The sequence below is a fragment of the Terrapene carolina genome, unplaced genomic scaffold, assembly GCF_002925995.2.
Source record: "Terrapene carolina triunguis isolate 2854851 unplaced genomic scaffold, T_m_triunguis-2.0 Scaffold95, whole genome shotgun sequence".
Taxonomy (NCBI): domain Eukaryota; kingdom Metazoa; phylum Chordata; order Testudines; family Emydidae; genus Terrapene; species Terrapene triunguis.
The window spans coordinates 23481897-23504753 of NW_020664446.1; the positions used below are offsets into that span (position 1 = coordinate 23481897).

At 37.7% G+C, this 22857-nt stretch overlaps 1 protein-coding gene across 1 annotated transcript in view; it reads left to right on the plus strand.

Moving 5' to 3' along the window:
• Window positions 1–20034, plus strand: part of PTPRE (protein tyrosine phosphatase receptor type E) — a 181315-nt gene extending 161281 nt beyond the window's left edge. Inside the window, exons 15-19 of the mRNA XM_024210495.2 lie at window positions 780–914; window positions 5007–5132; window positions 8680–8831; window positions 15562–15697; window positions 19947–20034. Coding sequence (XP_024066263.2) covers window positions 780–914; window positions 5007–5132; window positions 8680–8831; window positions 15562–15697; window positions 19947–20021 — 624 coding nt within the window. The 3' untranslated portion in view covers window positions 20022–20034. The remainder of the gene's footprint in view (window positions 1–779; window positions 915–5006; window positions 5133–8679; window positions 8832–15561; window positions 15698–19946) is intronic.
• The last annotated feature ends 2823 nt before the right edge of the window (window positions 20035–22857 follow it).

Sequence of the window (22857 nt, forward strand, 5' to 3'; positions counted from 1 at the left end):
TTGCTTCTGCATTCAGGTTTTGGACTTTTCTCCGAGACTGTTTTAACCTGAGTGCTTTTCAGCTGTGAAAACAATTTTTACAACCAAACTAAACAATGTATTGCATATGGAAAACTCCAACAAGAAAACTGGAACATGTGTTTCTATGTACCATTTAATCTATATTTGCCCATGCAGAAAGTTTCTGTTTGACAAAATAGCATATAATTCTCTTGCTGACAGAATGGTTTGTTTTGTTGCATACAGTTTGACTAAAATTGTTCTTATATTATCTTTAGAAAAGCAAATTATTTAGGGCAGGAACCCTCAGGGGGTCACAAGGTGGTTACATGGGGGTAGTGAACTGTCAGTTCCGTTGGGCTGACAGCCCCAAGCTCCCATTAAATTAAATTAAACTCCCCCATTTTTAATTTATAAGGGGGGAGGTCACGCTCAGAGGCTTGCTGCATGAAAGGGGTCACCAACACAAAAGTTTGAAAAACAGTGATTTAGGGCTTGATTCTGTCACATTTACTCATGGTGAATAATATCTTACTCTGAAAGTAACCCCACTGAAATCAGTCTGACTAGTTGTGGAGTACTAACATGAGTGAAGGTGACAGAATCTGGCCCTAAGTATTAATAAGTGTTACGCAGGCTTCAGAATAAATGATGATGCAGTATTTCTAGATAACTAGGAGATACTGATAAGAGTGGGTCAGAATTTAAAATATGAAAAAGAAAAGTTGCTGTATTCAAAACTGTATCAGTGATGAGCTATCTTCTATCTTTCTGTGAAGGGCTATCGCCAGAAGGATTATTTCATTGCAACCCAAGGACCACTTCCTCATACAGTGGAAGACTTCTGGCGAATGGTGTGGGAGTGGAAATGTCACACGATTGTTATGCTTACAGAAGTTCAAGAAAGGGAGCAGGTATGATTCAGTTGTGCAAAGTTTGTAATTATAAGGTCCAAGCTGTTTCTGTTAATACATCCTTTTTCCTTCCCTGCCTTGAATCTACCTGCATTGATTATTCTGTGCCCATTGCCCCCACTGGGCTCACCATCCTACAGGTAAAAGCAAAGGGCGTGTGCACGCTAGATTTTGTCCATTTAATTTACAGCTACATTCATAGACATCAAGTGTAATATAATGTCTTAAAAATTCACGAAAATGAATTGCACAAACTTTTGTTGTTGTTATATGTAGTGCCGGTAGTGACCTTATGCCCTGGAATCACCGGTCCGGTGCTCTTTCTTGGCTCTGTACGTCCCTGGTGATTCTGTGATAGCCTCAAGAATAGAAAGTTACAGCATAGTCCAACTGGGTCTGTCCCCAGTCCAAGTTGGCTCAGACCTCTCTTTGTCCCCAGTCCAGAATCGATCCTCCTTCCTGCTGACCACACTATATCACCTTCCCAGAAGCCCCTCCTTTGTCTTCTTTTCTGGGCAAACAGATCACCTGAGCTCGCTCTCTTCAGCCCTTTGTTCTCCCACTGGCCAAAACCAGCTGGCTTCCAACTTAGGGAGGGCCTTTGGATCACCAGTTGCTAAGTTCCAAAGTGTCCAGGCTGTTGTCTGGTGTCCAGGCTGCTAGGCAGTGTCACACCTGGTCCTCTGCAACAATAAACACTCTTCCCCACCACCTGATTAAACATGCAGCACATAGGGGAAACTGAGGCACATATAATATTCATACAAAACATTAAGAAAATTCTCTACTTCATCACACCCTTATATTTAGGTTGCATAACACTTCATTATAAAATATTCTGGCTGCCTTTTTTAGAGAAGTGATAACTCTTCCACTGTTTGCAGCAGGCTTTTAAAATATGGCAGGGGGAAAGACCTTGGGCTAGAGAAGTGCCTTTTCTTTGTCTCATGAAATTCCACTCAGGTTTAGCTGAGATATATATGCTTTGGAACATTGCCACTTCTGTTGCTTGAATTGTCAGCAAAATTTCAGCAACATTCAAAACCATCATAGAATCACAGAATTGTAGGACTGGAAGGGGCCTAGAGAAGTCATCTAGTCCAGTCCCCTGCACTCATGGCAGGATTAAGTATTATCTAGACCATCCCTGACAGGTGTTTGTCCTGCACTTAAAAATCTCCAATGATGGAGATTTCACAACCTCCCTAGGCAATTTATTCCAGTGCTTAACCACCCTGACAGGAAATTTTATCTAATGTTCAACCTAAACCACCCTTGCTGCAATTTAAGTCCATTGCTTCTTGTCCTATCCTCAAAGGTTTAGGAGAACAATTTTTCTCCCTCCTCCTTCTAACAATCTTTTATGTACTTGAAAACTGTTATCATATCTCCTCTGTCTTCTCTTCTCCAGACTAAACAAACCCAGTTTTTTCAATCTTTCCTGATAGGTCATATTTTTCTAGACCTTTAATCATTTTTGTTGCTCTTCTTTGGACTTTCTCCAATTGTCCACATCTTTCCTGAAATGTGGCTCCCAGAACTGGACACAATACTCCAATTGAGGTCTAATCAGCGTGGAGTTGAGCAAAAGAATTCTCATGTCTTGCTTACAACACTCCTGCTAATACATCCCAGAGTGACGTGTGCTTTTTTTGCAACACTGTTACACTGCTGACTCATATTTAGGTTGTGATCCACTATAACCCCCAGATCCTTTTCTGCAGTACTCCTTCCTAGGCAGTCATTTCCCATTTTGTATGTATGCAACTGACTGTTCCTTCCTAAGTGGAGTACTTTGCATTTGTCCTTACTGAATTTCAGACTATTTACTTCAGACCATTTCTCCAGTTTGTCCAGATAATTTTCAATTTTAATCCTATCCTCCAAAGCACTTGCAACCCCTCCTAGCTTGATATCATCCGCAAACTTTATAAGTGTACTCTCTATGCCATTATCTAAATCATTGATGAAGATATAGATCAGAACCAGACCCAGAACTGATCCCTGTGGGACCCCACTCGTTATGCCCTTCCAGCTTGACTGGGAACCACTGATAACTACTTTCTGGGAACAGTTTTCCAACAGCATCCACATTATAGTAGCTCCATCTAGGTTTTATTTCCCTAGTTTGTTGAGAGGGTCATGCGAGACAGTATCAAAAGCCTTACTAAAGTTAAGATAGACACTATAATAGGAACTCCAGAAGTATACATTCTGGCTGCTGCCATACAGCTGTAGTGGATTGTGGGGAGAGTTGGGCCAGGCTTCCCTGACAAATCCTCTCCCCATCCCACCAGTAAATGGACCCAAAGGCTCATCCACCCATCCCTGTTGGAGACCATGTGGGCAGCAGCTCCCCCCACCTCACTGAGGGAGACGAGAACTGAGCCAGGTTCCACCTAGTCACCCTGAATCCTCACTCTAGTGGCTCTTCCCCCTCTAGGATAACACCCTTTTCTTTTGATCAGCTAATGAAGTGAGTCCTGTAGTACAAGCTGAGCTGCAGTGCTGAAGGTTCAGGGTTCAAACCCTGAGGATGGTGCATGATGGGGCATTTGTTACAGTAGTACATAATAAAATTTGGTTTTACCTTTTTACTTTTTAAAAACGCCTAGGAAACTACATATAAAAATTAAAAGAATGTTATTTAGTTTGCAAAGTCAAGAACAAAGTTAGCTAATGCAAGAATTACAATTGTCTGTGCAAGCTTTAAATTTGGTCCTCTTGTACATATGCATTTAATTACATGATCACATAATAAAACCATGTAGTTTCAAATGGACTCCTGCCTGTTTCAGGACAACGGTGCTCAGGGAATGAATCAGGGTTATGTAGTGAATGAGGCTGTTTGTAGGCTCTCTACCTTGTTTGCTGTACAAAATTGGAAGGTGTGTAGCAAACAAGGCAGGAGACTGCAGGAAGAAAAAGGATGCTCTTGTAGTTAAGGCAGGTGAATGCCACAGAGGAGAACTCACTGCTATCCCTGCCTCTGCCATAGTTTTCCAATGCAATGCTGAGCAAGTAATTTAAACCACAATTTTGGCAGGTGGCTACTAGTTGTGTGTTCCTCATTTTCTGGTTGTCGAACTTGACATACCTGGTCCTGTTTTGCAAAAGTGTGGAGCACTTACAACTGCACATGAAGTATATACTTGATGTGGATGCTCAAAACTTCTTGTGTGGTCTGGAGGAATCTGTTCAGGGCTGGGAGCCAGAAATTTCTGCATCCTAGCTCTGTCACTGATTCACTGTGTGCCACTGGCAAGTTTATTTTGTCTCAGTTTTCTCCATCTGTAAAATGAGGCAAATAATGTTTTATCTCCTCACAGGGGAGATGTGGTATGAAATTCATTAATATTTGTGAGCCACTCAGATATTATGGGGATGAGTGCCCTAGAAAAGACCGAAGAAATGAATAATTATGTATTCAGTTTAGGGTTTGGATAGCATGCAGTAAATAAGGCAGGAAGTCACACTGAATGATAAGGATAAAAAGAAAAACTGAATAACTTTTATTCCCTGAGCACTATCCATCCTGTGCATTGAACGAGGCAAGGGTCCTGTGGAAACAAATAGTAATGGATCATATAGTTAAAGACTATATCATAATACATGTGCACAAGGGGGATGAATTATGGTTGCACAAGCAACCTTTGTATAGTATCTCACACAATGACATGACTGATCTGAAGAGTTGTTTTTTGAATTAGTCGCAGGTTTGTTTGTCTTTAGTTTTGGGGGGAGGGTATTAATCCCCCATTTTTACTTCTACCAGTGTTTTCATACATTAGCATCACTAATAATTGTTTTACTTTTTCCTTTGTCCCAAATCCAGTATAGTTATCACCTATATTTTGTATATTGGCTTGTTTTCTAACAGCCTGAAGTGCTGAATTAACTTACTACTACTATCTTAAATAGTGCAAGGAGTTTACGAAATAGCTGGTCTAGGCTAGACACTGATTAGGCATTTAACTGCAGAAGTTTTGTAGAACAAATTTAAAATGCTGTGCATGACCTTCTAAGATGTGCACGACAGCTTAGAAGAAGAATGTTGCAAGGAATATTTACTATTGTGTTTCAATTTTACAGGAAAAATGTTTTCAGTACTGGCCATCAGAGGGCTCTGTAACTTATGGAGAGATAAATATAGAGATAAAGAATGACAGTCTTTTGGATGCCATAAGCGTAAGGGACTTCATAATCACATTCAATCAGGTATTGTCTTGAAAGTATAGTGTTTCCTACTCTTTTAACTATTTATAACCATGATAGATTTATGAACTTGTGCTTTTGTGTCTGTGTGGTAAGCCAAGACAATACATTACATAGGTTTTGTGAGAAATAAGGTGTGTTTTATATCAGCTAACTGTCAGCTAGCCTTTTATTAATTAAGAGAAAGTACTTATATGAAACAGTTTGTTTAAGGATTCACATCACATTAATCAAATGGAAATTCTGGCCAATTCAACATTCCCGCTTTTAATGTGGTGGTTTTATTTTGTGCTAAACAATGCAGTTCTTTTTATAGTTGTTGGGAATTGTAGTAAAAAAAATGCACGTGCATGTTGCTGAAAATTTGCCCAAATGTATTAAATTATAATGAAATCTCTTTATAACACAAATACCTCTGCCCACCATCCACTGTTTCCAGACAAGTAGGATCCTGTAGTCGAAGGAGTGATACTCTCAGGGCCATTCTTGAACCTTGTGTGGTTGTTATGGACCAGGATGTAGGCAGTCTGGCCTAGTAGTCAGACCAGGAGTCAGGTCTAGTGAGCAGAGCAGGCATCCAGGTTGGGGAACAAGCCAAGGGTCAGCACGAGAATCAACTACTAGTTACCAGAGCCAGGGGTCAAGCCAGAGTCAAAATCAGGAATCGATGGTGAGGGTCAGAGATCAAATGCCTGAGCCAAAGGTCAAACCAGAGTCAGGGTCAGAAATCGAAGGCTGGGTCAGAGCCATGACTGCTAACTGTTGATTGGAGGCAAGGCATAAGGGCAGGAACTGGAGGAGAGGCAAGGATAATGCATGGAGATATACCTGTCTCAGGGCACGTCTTCACTACCCGCCGGATCGGCGGGTAGCAATCGATCTATTGGGGATCGACTTATCGCAAAATCGATCCCTGATTGCTCTGCCGTCGACTCCGGAAATCCACCGCGGCAAGGGGCAGAAGGAGAGTCGACGGCGGAGTGGCAGCGGTCGACTCGCCGCCGTCCTCAGAGCCAAGTAAGTCGACCTAAAATATGCAACTTCAGCTACGCTATTCACGTAGCTGAAGTTGCGTATCTTAGGGCGACCCCCCTCCCCGTAGTGTAGACTTAGCCTCATAGAACTGGAAGGGACCCTGAAAGGTCCAGCCCCCTGCCTTCACTAGCAGGACCAAGTACTGATTTTTGCCCCAGATCCCTAAGTGGCCCCCTCAAGGATTGAACTCACAACCCTGGGTTTAGTAGGCCAATGGTCAAACCACTGAGCTATCCCTCCCCCCTTCCTAGGATCAAGCACAGAGCAGGAGCATGGTGGTAACAGGAACAAAGATGGGATGAGGCAGGAGCCAGAAGCAGAGTAGGAATCAGGAACAGGGTTGGTGCAAGAGGCAGGCACAAGCAGGGTCCTATGCAGCTACAACAGGAAATAACCTTGTTGCTCAGACATTCTTCCTGTGCCTCCTTCTGGCTTAAATAGCATAGTTGGACTAATCTGCAGAGCAGGGTGATCCTCCAGTCAGGGTCCTCATGGATAGTGCCTGGGCTGAGGCTATTGTCCTACTAGCTTCTCGGCCCACCAGATTTCAGCAGACATTGAGTGGCTGTCTGGGGACTCCCAGGCCTTGGTTCAAGACCGGGATATCACAGTGTTATGAATATCACTAGAAACTTCATCATTTGTTTGCTAAATGATTGCATCATTGTTTTTTGAAAATTCTTAGTTTTCCTGCAGTAAAAGTTTAGAATCTGACTATGACTAAAGTTTATGCGTGCGCACACATGCACGAGACAGAAGGAACTAAGCTAAAGCAATGAGTTTATGAAGTATAGTAAGGGATTGTTATAGGTATCCTGCTACACAAGCATCCATTCCTGGCATGCTTTGACTTCTGACTGTGATATTGTAAACCATTAGAAGCACAAATAACACAATTCAGTTTGTGTTCACACAGCAGCTCTTTCACCATCACTATCATGTTCTGCATCCCCACCTACCATGCTGCCTAACAGTGTTAATGTCAGTACAATCTGGGTACATCTGGATGAGTATCCTATAATGCCTGTGCAGAGAATAGAGTACCCAGAGAACAAACACACAAAGCAGCAGCAGCAACATTTGGGGCAGTGCATTCTAGAATATCCTACTGCACACACAGCTGAGGAGGAGGACAGGACAAACCTTTTGCACAAATATGATTAAGTGGTCTAGTCTTCATAGCACAAAACAGTGCGCCAAATAGGACGGGTTTGCCTGCACTAAGTTTTTTTTCAAAATGTCCCTCTGGTGCACTGCTACCTACCTGTGGTGGCAACCTTGGAAATTCTAGTGTAGACAAGGAGTTGATGTTTTTACCTATAAGTCATCTACATTTGCTTTTGAGGAAGGTTGGATGATTTGAGCTCCCACCATTGTTACCAGCAATGGAGCAATACCAGTAATAGTGCAACCGTGGGAAATCTTAGAAAAAAAAATCTCAGTGTAGTTAAGGTCTAGGAGGGTGCAGAGGCCACTTTTTTCCAAGCCTGGCCAGTTCTAACCCCATCTTTTGAGGTGGCTTGTTGGTTAGCCAGGAATAGCCCTTGTGCCCAGGGGAACATAAGCACAACAATGGAGTTTGGCCTCTGCATCAAGGAGGCAAGAAGCTCTTTCCAACTTCTCCATCTATGCCTCACAGTCTATCCAGACAGGAGCCAAGCACAATCTAGCCCTAAATTTTAGTCAACAGATACTGAACTCATTTTTCTCATAATGATTTCTAGAGTAATGCCATTTGAAATGGAATAATATTTCTCTGTGTATTGTTCAAATCATCACAAAGAGATTATAAAATTCTACAGAACTATCAGTTTTCGACTGCCCTGTATTTTTCCTACATTACCTTGCTTCTTTCACACCAAGATCTATGAGTGTGCAGTTGTGACAGCACTTTCCGTGCTCCCCCTTCTTGTGCACCCTTGTTGCACTACGTCAGACCTGGCTCATAGTAATTATATTTGGAATAATCATGCAATGGTGAGAAGTCATAATAGAAAACTGTAATGAAATAAATACCCATCTATGCCCTTTCTTTAAGAATGCTTAAATAATCAACATCTCTAGGGGCAAAGGTGGTTAATTTTTCAGATAACAAAGTTGGACGAAACTGAATAAAAGGGTTTAGACCACAAAAAGGTCCTCAGTTTGTGACCTTGAAGTTTTCACTGACATTTTGGATACAGCCTTAAGAGTGATGAAAACCCTAAGCCATTGATTTTCATATTTGAAATTAATAGTCTCTACAATATGCCTTTAGAACTAGCTAGATGAAACAGTTGTGGAAATCAAAGGGGAAATTATAGGGTAAATTTTCAGTATACTCACAGGGCATTAAGAGAGAGAACAACCTGAGCTGCATGATTAATTTATCATGCACCAGGTTGAAAATGGCCCCTATATCATCATGTTACAAATTTTTGTATAAGAAATGTTAAAGGTAAAAAAAAAAAGTGTCCTTGCATTTTAAACTGACAACTACATTAAATCTGTTCCTGCCACACTTTTGAATTATCAGGAGAAGCAGAGCAGACTTGTCCGACAATTTCATTTTCATGGATGGCCTGAAATTGGAATTCCTGCTGAAGGAAAAGGAATGATTGACCTCATTGCAGCTGTCCAAAAACAGCAGCAGCAGACAGGAAACCATCCAATTACTGTGCATTGCAGGTAAAACTTATTTCTTCTCTGCTTTTTTAAAAATTTTGTAATCATTCCTATTATTTATGATCTGTATAACATTCTCCATCTTCCCTTTCTTCCGGTTTGGTGATTATCATGGCAATGTTCTATTCCAAGGGACTGGACAGTACTTTTTAAAACAAAACAAAACCAAAACTCTGTTTCTTCCTGGATTAGTTAGTGAACAATACAAACCATTAGCCCAAGCCTCACTCTCCTAGTGGTGAGAGGATATGTGTCAATTACAGTTACCTGAGGAATAAAACATTCGAATGCACACTTGCACCTGAACTTCATTTAGTCTTGTGAGTGGAAAAGTACAACTGCAGTGAAATTTTATAAAAATGTATATTTCAGTAGCCTCCAGAGGTCCCAGTCAGGATCAGAATTCCATTGTGCTATATGCTGTCAAGACATATAGTAAAATGTGGTCCCTGCATGAAATCTAATTTTAAGGCACACAAGTGAGTTTAACAAACAGGAAGGAGGAGGAGTTGGGAGAACAAGGAGAACAGTGATAAGATCATACTCTTACATCACTAGCATACAGCTTAATGAATGTGATACAATTAAAAGGTATTTTTTCCTCTGACATTTTCCATTTCATTTATTTGCTTCCCCTTTAATTTCTGCCCAGTTTGTTTAAAAAAAATAATTATTATTTATTTGCCTTTGCCTGGATATTTTATTTTCTTCAAACCCCTGTCCTTTTTCAGAGGTTTTCAAAGTCTGTTTCTTTTTTGTTTTGAACTTTCACTTTTGCCAGTTTTGGGTGTTTTTTTAGTGTCTTTGCTCATTCCAATAGAATAAAAATTATTTTTTTTAATCCTTTACCTATTTTAGATATTTTTTAAAATCAAAATAACAATACACTCAGTTCCCCTAATATCTCTTTTTTATGTCCATGTCCTTACCAAGGTTACTGCCGTCTCCCCCACAAAGAGTCGAGTCCTCTTTAACAAGGCAAACTCAAGCCCACTGTTAACAAACGATGATATCACTGGAGCTCCTGAGGCACTGAAGGGGAAGTTGCCATATTCCTCAAGTGAGGGGTTATTAAGCTCATGCTTAACATTGACATTTCTTGACACTGGCGACTTTACAACTATTGATTATTTGGCATTATTCTAAAACCTGTTGAAGGAAATTTGACAATTTGTAATTAGCATGTAAACTCTTTAGGGCATCTCTTTATTCTGTGTCTGCTCTATGACTGGTGCTCCCAAGCATTACCTTGATACAAATAGTAACTATCACCTGTCTCTAATTTCCCCTTTTTGGGGAAGATTATTCAACAGTTTGTGGTAGGACAACTCTGGTGACATCTGGAGTCCTCAGATCACCCCCTTTTAATCTGGCTGTTGACTTGGGTATGGTGCACAAACTGCACTAATTTCATTGGTTGATTATCCCTTAGAAATGGACAGAGGTCAAGTTCCCATGCTGATTCTTTTAGATCTAACAGTAGCCTTTTATAGTATTGACCCTGAGGTTTTCAGCACCTGTCTGTGGCCTCCAGCAGGGGAGACGCTTAGCATCTGCAGTATGATGGTGACAGTGAATGTTATTTGTAGCGGTACGCCCATCTTTTTTTTTCAATGAGGTCTGCAAACTGGAAGTGCCTTTGGATTTTAGCAGCAGCCATTTGCCTTTTGATAACAGGCAATTGATTATTTCCCTCTCCAAATTGGTTGTTGCAATGTGCTCTACAGGGAATTACCCTCAAAGACCACTTGGAAGCTACAGCTAGTGCAGAATGCAGCTGCCCACTTATCAGCTATGAGTTAGTGATGGAGAGCATATTACACCTATTTTCTGAAGTGTGCACTGACTTTCAGTTTGCTCTGGGAACAATTAAAGGTGCTGGTCTTGATCCGTGAAGCCTATGATTTGGGTTTGGGTTACTTGAAGGATCTGTGTTCTCGTGCACCATTGGAACAAACAGCTGTGGTGACACTTGTGCTAACAGTGCCTTGATTTGAATGTCTGGGAGCTTGAGTCTGTCGACATTCAGGACATGGTCTAAGAATATGCACATTAATTAACAGCATAAGCAATTCTTCTCTCCTACTTTTTGCTTCTGATTTGTTTTGTTCTTTGCTATTTTCACATATTTTCCCTAAAGGCTTATTTTCTCTGTACCAATTGAACTCATGGACACTAACAGTTTTAGTGCCTGATTCTGCAGTTTGACAGTGGATTCCAGCAACTACTTTTTGAAATCTGTTAGTAAGTCAGGACATTGAATGCTAATTAAAGCGGGTAAAATATGGGATAGTTTTAGCCAATCAGTAGGGAGAAAAGCCGCTCTTTTGCCTAACAGTATTCCTTTGGTTAATGCAACATGTTGGAACTCAAAGAACTAGAACCACATATTACATCTAATACTTCCATCCTCTCAGACCCACAAAAGCTTTGAAGAATTAGGTTAATGTTGTAGGCCACATTTCTCCCTGAATTTTAACATATGTTTATTTCAAAACACCACTAGAATGATAAAAACAGTATTCCAAAATCCTTAAGACTTAGAACTCTCTACTCTTCTGAGTTACATAGATTCACATGAGAGTATATTTTGGATAATCATCTGCTATACTTGAAAACTCTCACATCCACGTTCTTAAGGCTTATGACTAGAACCTTCTCTCAAATACACATAGATTCAAATCTTGAAAAACCACCTAGTGCATTTCAAGTCCAGCAGCTGATTTTCCAAGATGTATGTTAATGTGAGCCCATGGAGTGAGGATTAAACTCTAAGCCTTTAGGAATTTTCTGTGCAAGTGTGAGCTTGCAATTGCAGTAGCTCCTTGCCCAAAGTATGCAGTGATTTCCACATGCTTAAGAGGGGAAGGAAGCCAATGGGGCAGATCCTCAGGTAAATTGTCTACTGAAGTCAATGGAACTATGCCAATTTACACCAGCTAAAGACCTGCCCCCTGGCTTGATTCCCCTCTTAAGTATGTGTTTTAGTGTCTTTATTCGTGGGAAGTTCAGCTTTCACCTTCTAAGTAGAAGGATCTAATTTAGCCATTTTTATCCATGAATGTTATGTCTGTAAAGCAGAATGCACTCTTATTTAATTTTTGAGTTGTGTACTTTTGATTATAATCTCTGCCACCTGCAGTAGCATACATTTAGTCAAGTATTTGGTTTCATTTTTTGTTTAAATCATATTGCATACAGAAAATTAAATGTCTAATGTAGCAACTGTTAAAGCAGGTTTTGGTTATCCACTGTGATGTGTTTTTCTGACAGAGAAACATGACACTAATAATCATGGGTGAGCTGTTTGTATTTGTATGCAAATTATTATCAGCAAAAATAGGCTTTCCTTATCCCTTAAAATATCGGCACATAACTGATTCATATATCACCAAAATCATTGTCATTTAGAGAACTTGCAAATTAAAACAAAAACTGCTTAGAGCAAATCTGTTTAACATGCCTGTGACTTATTAAACATTACAATCAAGTTCTTAAAAACAAAACTGGGCAATGAAAAGTAGTGAAGTGGTGGAAGTGACTAACTCTTGGTGGTTCATACATGAGACAATGATTTTTCTTTTGTAGTTGTGCCTCCAAAAAGGCAAAAGAGGAACTCCCAAATGCTGACTGTCTACTTTGGTTCTTGAGAGCGGCATCTCTGGTTACAAGGGAGGGATGCAGTAACTGGAGATTTACTGGGAAATGTCTAAATTTAGATTGTCTGGAGTAAAAAGTGAAAAAAAAAACTAAAATCCTTGGCCCCAAGTCATGTTTCCTACCTTATCTGCAGTTTTAAAATGCCTCTCAGATGAGGAAAAAGTGGTGGTTTAAAAGGTGAGGAGAGGCAAGGTTATGATATTCTCTGCAATTTCATAAATAACTTATCAACGGAGGAAACATCTCACAGTGCACAGGAGCAATTCTTTCCCTGGCCAAAATATGTATTATCTTAGAAGGAAAAAAACAGACATTTTCACTGAGTATGATGAGGCAGAATCCTCTTAAATAAAATATTACTCGAGAGCTCTGATGATATGAAACCTGACAATGAGGAGGGGTGATATGGTTTTGTTACTTTGTTTATCTCCGAATTTTGTGTAAGGAAGTTTAACATAACCCAGATTTTCCCCCTCTCTTTTTTGATGCAGTCTGTGAATTGTTTTTCAATCTCTCTAGTATGCGTATATATGTGGGTAAAGAGGTTGTACTAATTAGCATTTATTCCTACTTTTTAAAAATAATACATCCTACCTAGAGATCAACATGAGGAAATCTAGTTCCACCTCGTACAATATCATTTTCCTTTTTTAGCCCTGACCTACTAGACGCTCCTTCAAATGGCTGCATAGGGAGCAAGACCAGTGGTTGAAAGCTCTCTGATACCTTGGGATTTTTGCAAGTAAGTTAATGCAGATCTTATCAGCATTAATTCACCTGCTTTTCCCTTCCACAATATTGAACACGCCTCTTCCAAAGGATGGATATGGTAGCAGAACCTCTGAGAGCACAGCTTCACTGCCAGGGGCACTGGAAGAGGGGGCAGAACTAAGTCCAGATTCACAGGGCTGCTGAGCAAATGGTTGTGTGTGCGTTCATGCATGTGTGTGTGTATTCCAGATCTTCTGAGTTTGGGAGCCAAACATCTCTTGGAAAATAGCCCATATAGGGGACAATAAGGCCTGTTGTTATCTACAGCTCATAAATGAATTTATTATATGTATCTGGAATGATTACATTTTTCCTTTGACAAGAATTTATAAATAACATTTTAAAATAAAATAATAGCATTGATACAGTTAAATCTCCTTGGGCTGAAATGTGTATTTGAAGAAGGGCTTAACGACTTTAGCTGGCACAAATAGACATATAGCAAACACACACTTATAAGATACTGCAATTAACATTGGAAAATCTAAAACAAATCCAAATAATGTATCATCATTTTACTAGATTATTCCAGATTTCCTGCTGGAATTTGCTCATATCCCTGGACCATTTCTGCGTACATGTTTACACAAAGTATTTCATATTATTATATTCTTGTAGCATTTTTTCATCTTCCTGCAGCTATGGACCTATTCCAGAATGAGTCACCAACCTTTTAGACAGTTTTTCTAGGGATTGGCTAATTACATATAAATCTGAACCTTTTTAGATTTTGCAGCTGCCTTTAATCTGATAAAAGTAGTTGTCTATAGGGAATTGCACAACTAATACATTTTACCTGTTAACTTTTGCCTCCTACTAGACTTTAATGTATCCAGTTGAGGATACATGCATTTGTACTTAATCTTTTCATAAGGACATGCTTATCAGAAAGATTTCTTATTTGATGGAAATAAAGTAAAAGCAATGACCGTTGATGGTGATTACCATTCATCTTGCTTATAAATGATTAAGATATGTTAAAAATTCAAACGTAATGAATTATTTTGTATTTCTCCTTGGTTTAGGGACATGAATTAAACTTTTCTGTCTTTCATTTAGCTTCATCACAGATTCCCAGAATCACCCAGGTTTTTATGACTATTCCCCCATTGTGGCTGTGTGCCTCACAGTTCCAATCACTGTTACTTGTCCTCTACTAGTTGTAACTGCTTGCTTTGAACCATAGTGAAATTAGGAGACTAAATGTAAACTCATCTTTGACATTGGTCAAATGGTCATTAGTCAAATGGCAGTGAAAGGAGCTCCGCCCTATTTTATTTTCACTAATAATATCAGCAAACATCTAACCAGCTGCTGAAATTTGAAAAACAAGGGAAATGTGAGTGTAAAGGTAGAAAATGGACACAGTCACTTTGTGCATTCAACAGCAACAGCAGATATGGACTAAACTATTGCTATTCTGCATGATCAGAGCTAGATTTCAAATTAGATGGATTTTATCCATAATAGGATTTAGTAATTGTACTTTTTATTTGAATATATAATATGGAGTATCAGTTCTGATTCTTAGTTTCAGACTTGGTAGCAGCAGTAACATTTTAATCTGTATTAAATTGAGGATAAAGCTAAATCTATAAAACTAAATGAGAGTCAAACACACTAAAAATAAGAAAATAAAAATGAGAAATCCTGGTAAAGCAGTCCAGATCAAAACAAACAATGCAGGGAAAAGCCTTTAGACAGTCACAGCAGCAGCAATAAGGCCAGAGCCTGACAACTGGGACAACCACATTTTCTTGTTGGACAATCAAATATGAAGTCTTACCTGCTTACAGAAAAGTGATCAAGAAGGAAAAAAATACCAATACAGATCAATTCCATCATATCACATAATTTGGAACAATTAGCCATCACTGATCAAGAGAGACACATAGCTAGAATAATAAAGTGTAGGTCAGGAATTAGTTTCATTGACAGGGATGTTTGGGGATGGTGTACTATATAATATGATTCAGTTATTGACAAGTCTTCCCTTTCATAAGCAACAAAGAATGTGCCCAATATTTGTAAGAATTTGTAAGTGTTTGCAGGAGACAGGACTTTATCAGAACTGGCCTGGTTGAAAATGATTTTTTATTAATTCTTGATTATAACATGGAAAGTTATGCCATGCATATGACAGCAATAAACTTAGTAAGCAAGAGACTTTTAGTCTGCTAATAACAGTACTTGAATATTCTGCATTAATTATTATGTAAAGTATCTTTGTTGCTCTTTATTGTAATTTGGATGGGTATGTCCTGACATTTTATTAAGCAAAAGAAATACATTTTTCTTGCAGTGCTGGAGCTGGAAGAACAGGTACATTCATAGCACTCAGCAATGTTCTGGAACGAGTAAAGGCTGAAGGGCTCTTAGATGTATTTCAAGCTGTGAAGAGCTTAAGAATGCAAAGGCCACATATGGTGCAAACACTGGTATGATATTTAACAATAAGAATCTTTGTCTAATGATGTAAGTTTTCTAAATGTTCTGGTGGGAAGAGAACAAAGGCTCATTTTACTAGCTGCAATAAATATAATATTATGGGACTACTTTTAACAACCATATACTTAGGTTGAAAGAGGTGTTTCATTATAAACTTTTATTTTATTTTGTAATAGGCTTTCTAAAAATTAATTTTGGGGTAAAAGTTGCTGTGTTTGTTGTTAGCCAACTGCTGATTTTTGTTTGTTTGTGGGGAGGGGGATTATGAAAGATTTTTTAAAAATCCCTGGGGACATTCTTGAGTTGTGATCATGAAAAAACACTTACATTAGTTCTTTTTTAAATAAAATGTTGATAATTTTATCTAAACAATGGCTTAAACACATCAAACTGACTTGCAGTTAGTTCTCACAGAGGAGAAGTGCCTTTGGAACATTAGAAGAATTTAGGTTATATTTATTTAACAAAGTTATGAATACCTGAAGATAGTTTTTCAACAAACATCAAGCACAGATTCCTGGAGAGCTACAAACTTTAATAAATAATAGCAATACATTGCATTTCTAGCACTTTCCATTCAACAGTCTCAAAGTGCCTTACAAACAGTAATCTCAAAACTAGGGTTGTCAGCAATTTAAAAAATTAATCGTGATTAATTGTGCGATTAAAAAAATTAATCGTGATTAAACAATAATAGAATACCATTTATTTAAATATTTGTGGTTGTTTTCTACATTTTCAAATATATTGATTTCAATTACAACACAGAATACAAAGTGTACACATTATATTTACTTTTTATTACAAATATTTGCACTGTATAAAACAAAAGAAATAGTATATTTCAATGCACTTAATACAAGTACACCTCTACCCCAATATAACGCGACCCGATATAACATGAATTCGGATATAACACGGTAAAGCAGTGCTCCGGGGGGGTGGGGCTGCGCACTCCTGCGGATCAAAGCAAGTTCGATATAACGCGGTTTCACCTATAATGCAGTAAGATTTTTTGGCTCCCGAGGACAGCGTTATATCGGGGTAGAGGTGTACTGTAATGCAATCTCTTTATAATGAAAGTTGAACTTACAAATGTAGAATTATGTACAAAAAATAACTGCTTTCAAAAATAAAACAACGTAAAACTTTAGAACCCAGAAGTCCACTCAGTCCTACTTCTTGTTCAACCAATCACTCAGACAATCAAGTTTGGTTACAATTTGCAGGAGATAATGCTGCCCACATCTTGTTTACAATGTCACCTGAAAGTGAGAACAGGCGTTCACATGGCACTGTTGTAGCCGTCATCGCAAGATATTTATGTGCCAGATGCGCTAAAGATTCATATGTCCCTTCATTCTTCAACCACCATTCAAGAAGACATGCGTCCATGCTGATGACAGGTTCTGCTCAATAACAATCCAAAGCAGAGCAGACCGACACATGTTCATTTTCATCATCTGAGTCAGATGCCACCAGCAGAAGGTTGATTTTCTTTTTTGGTGGTTCGGGTTCTGTAGTTTCTGCATTGGAGTGTTGCTTTTTTAAGACTTCTGAAAGCATGCTCCACACCTCGTCACTCTCAGATTTTGAAAGGCACTTTAGATTCTTAAACCTTGGGTTGAATGTTGTATCTATCCATAGAAATCTCACATTGGTACCTTCTTTGCATTTTGTCAAATCTGCTATGAAAGTGTTCTTAAAACGAATATGTGCTGGGTCATCATCTGAGACTGCTGTAACATGAAATATATGGCAGAATGCAGGTAAAACGGAAAAGGAGGCATAAAATTCTCCCCCAAGGAGTTCAGTCACAAATTTAATTAACTCATTATTTTTTTTAACAAGCATCATCAGCATGGAAGCATGTCATCTGGAATGGTGGCTGAAGCATGAAGGGGCATATAAATGTTTAGCATATCTGGCACATAAATACCTTGCAACGCTGGCTACAAAAGTGCCATGTGAACACCTGTTCTCAATTTCAGGTGACACTGTAAATAAGAAGTGGTCAGCAGTATCTCCTGTAAATGTAAACAAACTTGTTTCTCTTAGCGATTGGCTGAAAAAGAAGTAGGACTGAGTGGACTTGTAGGCTCTAAAGTTTTACATTGTTTTGTTTTTGAGTGAAGTTATGTAACAAAAAATTGTAAGTTACACTTTTATGATAAAGAGATTGCACTATAGTACATGTATGAGGCAAATTGAAAAATACTATTTGTTTTATCATTTTTACAGTGCAAATATTTGTACTAAAATAATATAAAGTGAGCACTGTACACTTTGTATTCTGTGTTGTAATAGAAATCAATATATTTGAAAATGTAGAAAAATATCCAAAAATACTTAATAAATTTCAATTGGTATTCTATTGTTTAACAGTGTGATTAATCCTGATTATTTTTTTTTATCGCAGTTAATTTTTTTGAGTTAATCGCGCAAGTTAACTGCGATTAATCGACAGCCCTACTCAAAACGCTTCTCTGAGGTAGATTTTTTTCCCCTTCATTTTACAGGTAGGGAAACTGAGGTACAGAAAGATTAAGTGACTTGTCCAAGAGCACAAAGGGACTCTGTGACAAACCCAGGAATAGAGCCTATATCTTCAGGGGTCCTAGAGGCCTATGATTTAAGCACTGTTATGGTTGCGGAGAAAACCTTCAAAATGTGCCCTGAGTGTAACGAATGCAGAGATGTCTACCTGAGTCCAAAATAGTAGCTCTAAGCTGTGAACTCTCCCATTCATTTAAATGGGAGTGGACTCAAATGCCAGTGTTGATACTTTACTACTGTCAACATTAACTACCTCGTGTTGTAGGAACAAAGACAAAGTATCATATTATGAAGATTCACACCAGTGTTGCCAAAAGCATGGAATGTGCCTCCCTTGGAGGGACGAAGAACTAGCCAAGGGATAGTGGAAGATATATAAATTTAAGATGGATAGGTCTATAGTGACAAATGGCAGCATTTCAAGGCAGGATTGGTTTCATTTTTCTGGAGTGGGACTCAACTTTCAAAAGTTTGGGAAACACTGTATTATGGGTCTATGACCTTGGAAGAAGGTGAGGTCAGTGTTATCACTGGGGAGAGCAAGGAGAAAATATATAGTGTTGCTGTATGCTGTTAAATAACCGTTACCCAGAAGTGACTGCATTTCATTTTGTTTGCCAGAAGCTGGGAATGGGCGACGGGATGGATCACTTGATGATTACCTGTTCTGTTCATTCCCTCTGGGGCACCTGGCATTGGCCACTGTCGGAAGACAGGATACTGGGCTAGATGGACCTTTGGTCTGACCCAGTATGGCTCATTTATTTATGATTGGGAGGTGTGCATTTCATTTGTAACTGGGGTGGGTTTCTGTGTGTGTGTAAGTAAAAATGAGAGAGAATATTCTTATTTTTAGTTCTTTGGGGCAGGAATTCAACAGGGCCACACTTGGCTTCTATGTGCTACTAAAATATAATTGTTTAATAATCATAATATCTATGCATAGAGAGTATCAGAGGGGTAGCCGTGTTAGTCTGGATCTGTAAAAAGCAACAGAGAGTCCTGTGGCACCTTTAAGACTAACAGATGTATTGGAGCATAAGCTTTCGTGGGTGAATGCCCACTTCGTCGGATGCATTCACCCTCGAAAGCTTATGCTCCGATACATCTGTTAGGCTTAAAGGTGCCACAAGACTCTCTGTTGCTTTATGCATAGAGAGTTTGTAAGGTGCTTTGAGGTTGTTTGAAAGGCACTGTGAACCCAGTTCTGGAAGATGTTGATCACCCCAGAGCTCATATTGACATCAATGGAAATTCAGGATGCTTTGCATCTCCCAAAACGTACTTTGTACTTAGCAGGATTGGGCTCAGTGGTTTGCAAGTTCTTTCATATTATAGATGTCTACTAAATTTTGAGAGAGAGCCTCTTGTGGACCTCCTCTATTTCAACCTCCCAGTTCCATCATCCTCCCTGAAGCTACTATCAGGCTCAATTACATACAAATAGCATCAGTTAATAAAGACCATGAAACTTGCAAGTTAATAAAATTGAGCATAAAAAACTTTTGTGCAAAGAGCAGAAATACAAAAATTAGCATCAACGGGGTAAATTATTTGTTTTGTCATAAATTTGCTGTTGTCCAATTTAGAATATGTTGCACTTTATGATTAAGTTGGAATAATCAGATTTAGGTAAATCCATAATGTATAATCAAAGTAAATCTGAATTTTTTTATTTTTTAGGAACAGTATGAATTCTGCTACAAAGTGGTACAAGATTTCATTGATATATATTCTGATTATGCTAATTTCAAATAAAACTTCCTGCCTTCTTTTTTAATTTAATAGTCTGTATAAATATTTGTAAATCATGTTAATTTATACCATATTTTCCATTATGATAATTCCTACTGTAAATGATATTGTCTGTGTTTTGCTTTAAAAGTCACTTTTGCTGTATAAAATTATAAATTACTCAAATATAAATATCTTTTAAAAGCTAATTATAATAAATGTTCATATACAAAATATCACTATATATGTTGTTGAATGTTATATACATTTTTAACCAAATCTTGGTTTCATTTCTCTCTTTGCATTTTCCAATACATTAAAATATTTATCAATATTAATTTTATTTCCCAAGTTTAGCAGCCCCTACATTTTACAAAGCTGTTTTTTATTTTATATTAAATAATGAATCATAGTGAATATGTTGAAAGCTAAATTATTATTTTGGCTCTGACCCTTCTCTCACTGAAGTCAATAATACACAATTGATTTCATGAGTAGTAATGTTTATTAGGAGCCAGATTCTGATACCCTTACTCATCTTCAATAGCACTTTACTCTACAAATAGTCCCATTGAAGGCAATGAGACTGTTCCTGAAGTAAGGTGCTATTCAGTGTGAGTAAGGGTGTCAGAATCTGGCCCTCAGAGTGTAATAACATATGCTCCAACTACAGCTTAGAAACAAACGTTAACAGCCATGATTTTTAAAGTCAGTATATTGTACAGCTTTATTTCAAGATAAGCTGTCAGTTAGAAATAATTCAGTGTAAATACAGAGTTTAATAAATTATTTGATTTAAATGTAGTCTTGAAAGTTCATTTTATTTTGCTTTTTTATTAAATCTGATGTATTTTTAAATGTTCCTTACTGAAATACAGGTTTGTAATTTATGAGTGAGTTTCACTGTTTTGAAGATCCTTTGCATGTCAGAAGATTAAATTCTGCTGAGAATATTTTTGCTGCACCTGAGCTTCTGTCAACTATTGCAAGAGGCTTTATTCCTGTTGCCACAAACAGACACAGAGCTTGATATAATATGTATAATAAAGAGAGAGAGAGAGACTGAGACTCTCTGCTTGACTAGAATATAAAAGCAACTTCTTAAATTTTTTGGAAAAGCATTTTAATATTGAAATCCCACTGGTATCAACAGTAAAGACTGTTGATAGGAAAAAACTCTTTTAAAATGTATATTCTTAAAATAATGTCTCCATAGTTAAAAAGCAGATCTTTCTCTAATAAAAAAGGGGGTATCTATGTGTTTGCATGTGTATATATAATGAAATATTTCATAGACCTAAACAGGATTTGGGGGACAGAAAGTACAAAAGACACAAGGCATCTGAATGTTGAATATTTTAAAAATATCTTTCTCATCCTTTAAAAAGCTTATATAACTTAATGAGCACAAATAAATATGAAAATATTTAATTTAATGTATATTAATATCTAATATGCAATAGTTCTGTCTTGTTTAATTGATTTTTGAATGCAAGCATAAAAGCCTTATTTAAAAATAAGCAAACCTAAACTGATGTTTTCATTCAAGTTCTTGCACTATTTATCCCATGTTCATTTATAATATCTGGAAATAAATACAAATTAGTTATTCTTTTAATAATGCAAAGAGTAACAAAGGTGTTCACACCTCTCCTTTTATTACACAGTGAATTGAAAATGGTTCAGGTTAAAAGTCTTTAAGCACAGTTTTGAACACTGCCATTTACTGCTTATTGTCTTCCCAGTACTGCACTGCTGTATATTTATTTGTACAGTAATTATGCACTTAACAACTAAAACAATTTGTTGCACGACTAAACAGTTTGAGGTTAATGGATTAATTCAAAAAGCAAAAATCTTTATTTGACTAAAGAAAAGAATGTTAAATAAGCTTTCAATTCTGGCATGGTGTGAAAATGGAAAATATATTAAAATAAAAGGCATCAAGTACATGCAGGTACAAAAAGCCAATACACTAAGGTGGTCAATATAAATATTTGTAGCATAGGGAGCATGTAAGTAAGATACTACATTTGATGATGATACACTTAATAATTTCATCCCTCAGTCATTACAGAATTATTCCCAACAATAAATCTCATATGATGGCTCAGTCTAGTTTTAAATACAAACAGTTATGCTTCCACCATTTCCCTTGGGAGTATATTCTACAGTCTAAGTAGATCTCACTGTTGAGATTTTTTTCCCTAATATTCAGCCTACATATTTTGTTTCACATTTTCCCTTTATTCTGTAGTGCTCCTTGGACAGCCCTTAAGATCTGGCTGTGTTCAGATGTTTGGTAGATTTGTCTTGATATTACCTAACAATTGCCTCCTGGAGTAGAACTCACTTTAGAGAGGGAGACAACCTTGTTAGATAATTTAAGTTATCCTGAAGTGAGATCTGCCAACTCAGACCTATATGCCAGCACAGTCACATTGACTTCCGTGTGTTCAGAAGGGTCCACTCTAACCGATCCTTTTGCAGGTTTAGGACTCAGCTCTCTGTCTGATTAATGACTGCAAGACAAGGCAGCAAGTTAGCCTCCTGATGCAGGAAGTATCAGATACTAAACAAAAACTATGATTAATGTTAACCAAAATGCCAAGAAATTCCTGTTGTCTTTAATATAAAGGCATCTAAGATGTAACAGAAGTACCCATAAAAATATTTCAGAAGTGAGAAATATGGCTAAGCAATGACATTTTCTTATTATAATTTAGAAAGCTTTTTTTCCAATTCTTTTTAGTCAAATAAGGTTGTTGTGCTTAATACAACAGTCTAATAAATATATAGAAGGATTATCTCTTTATAAATTTTCTGTATTGCATGTAATTGCATTAAAATGCCAAATAGT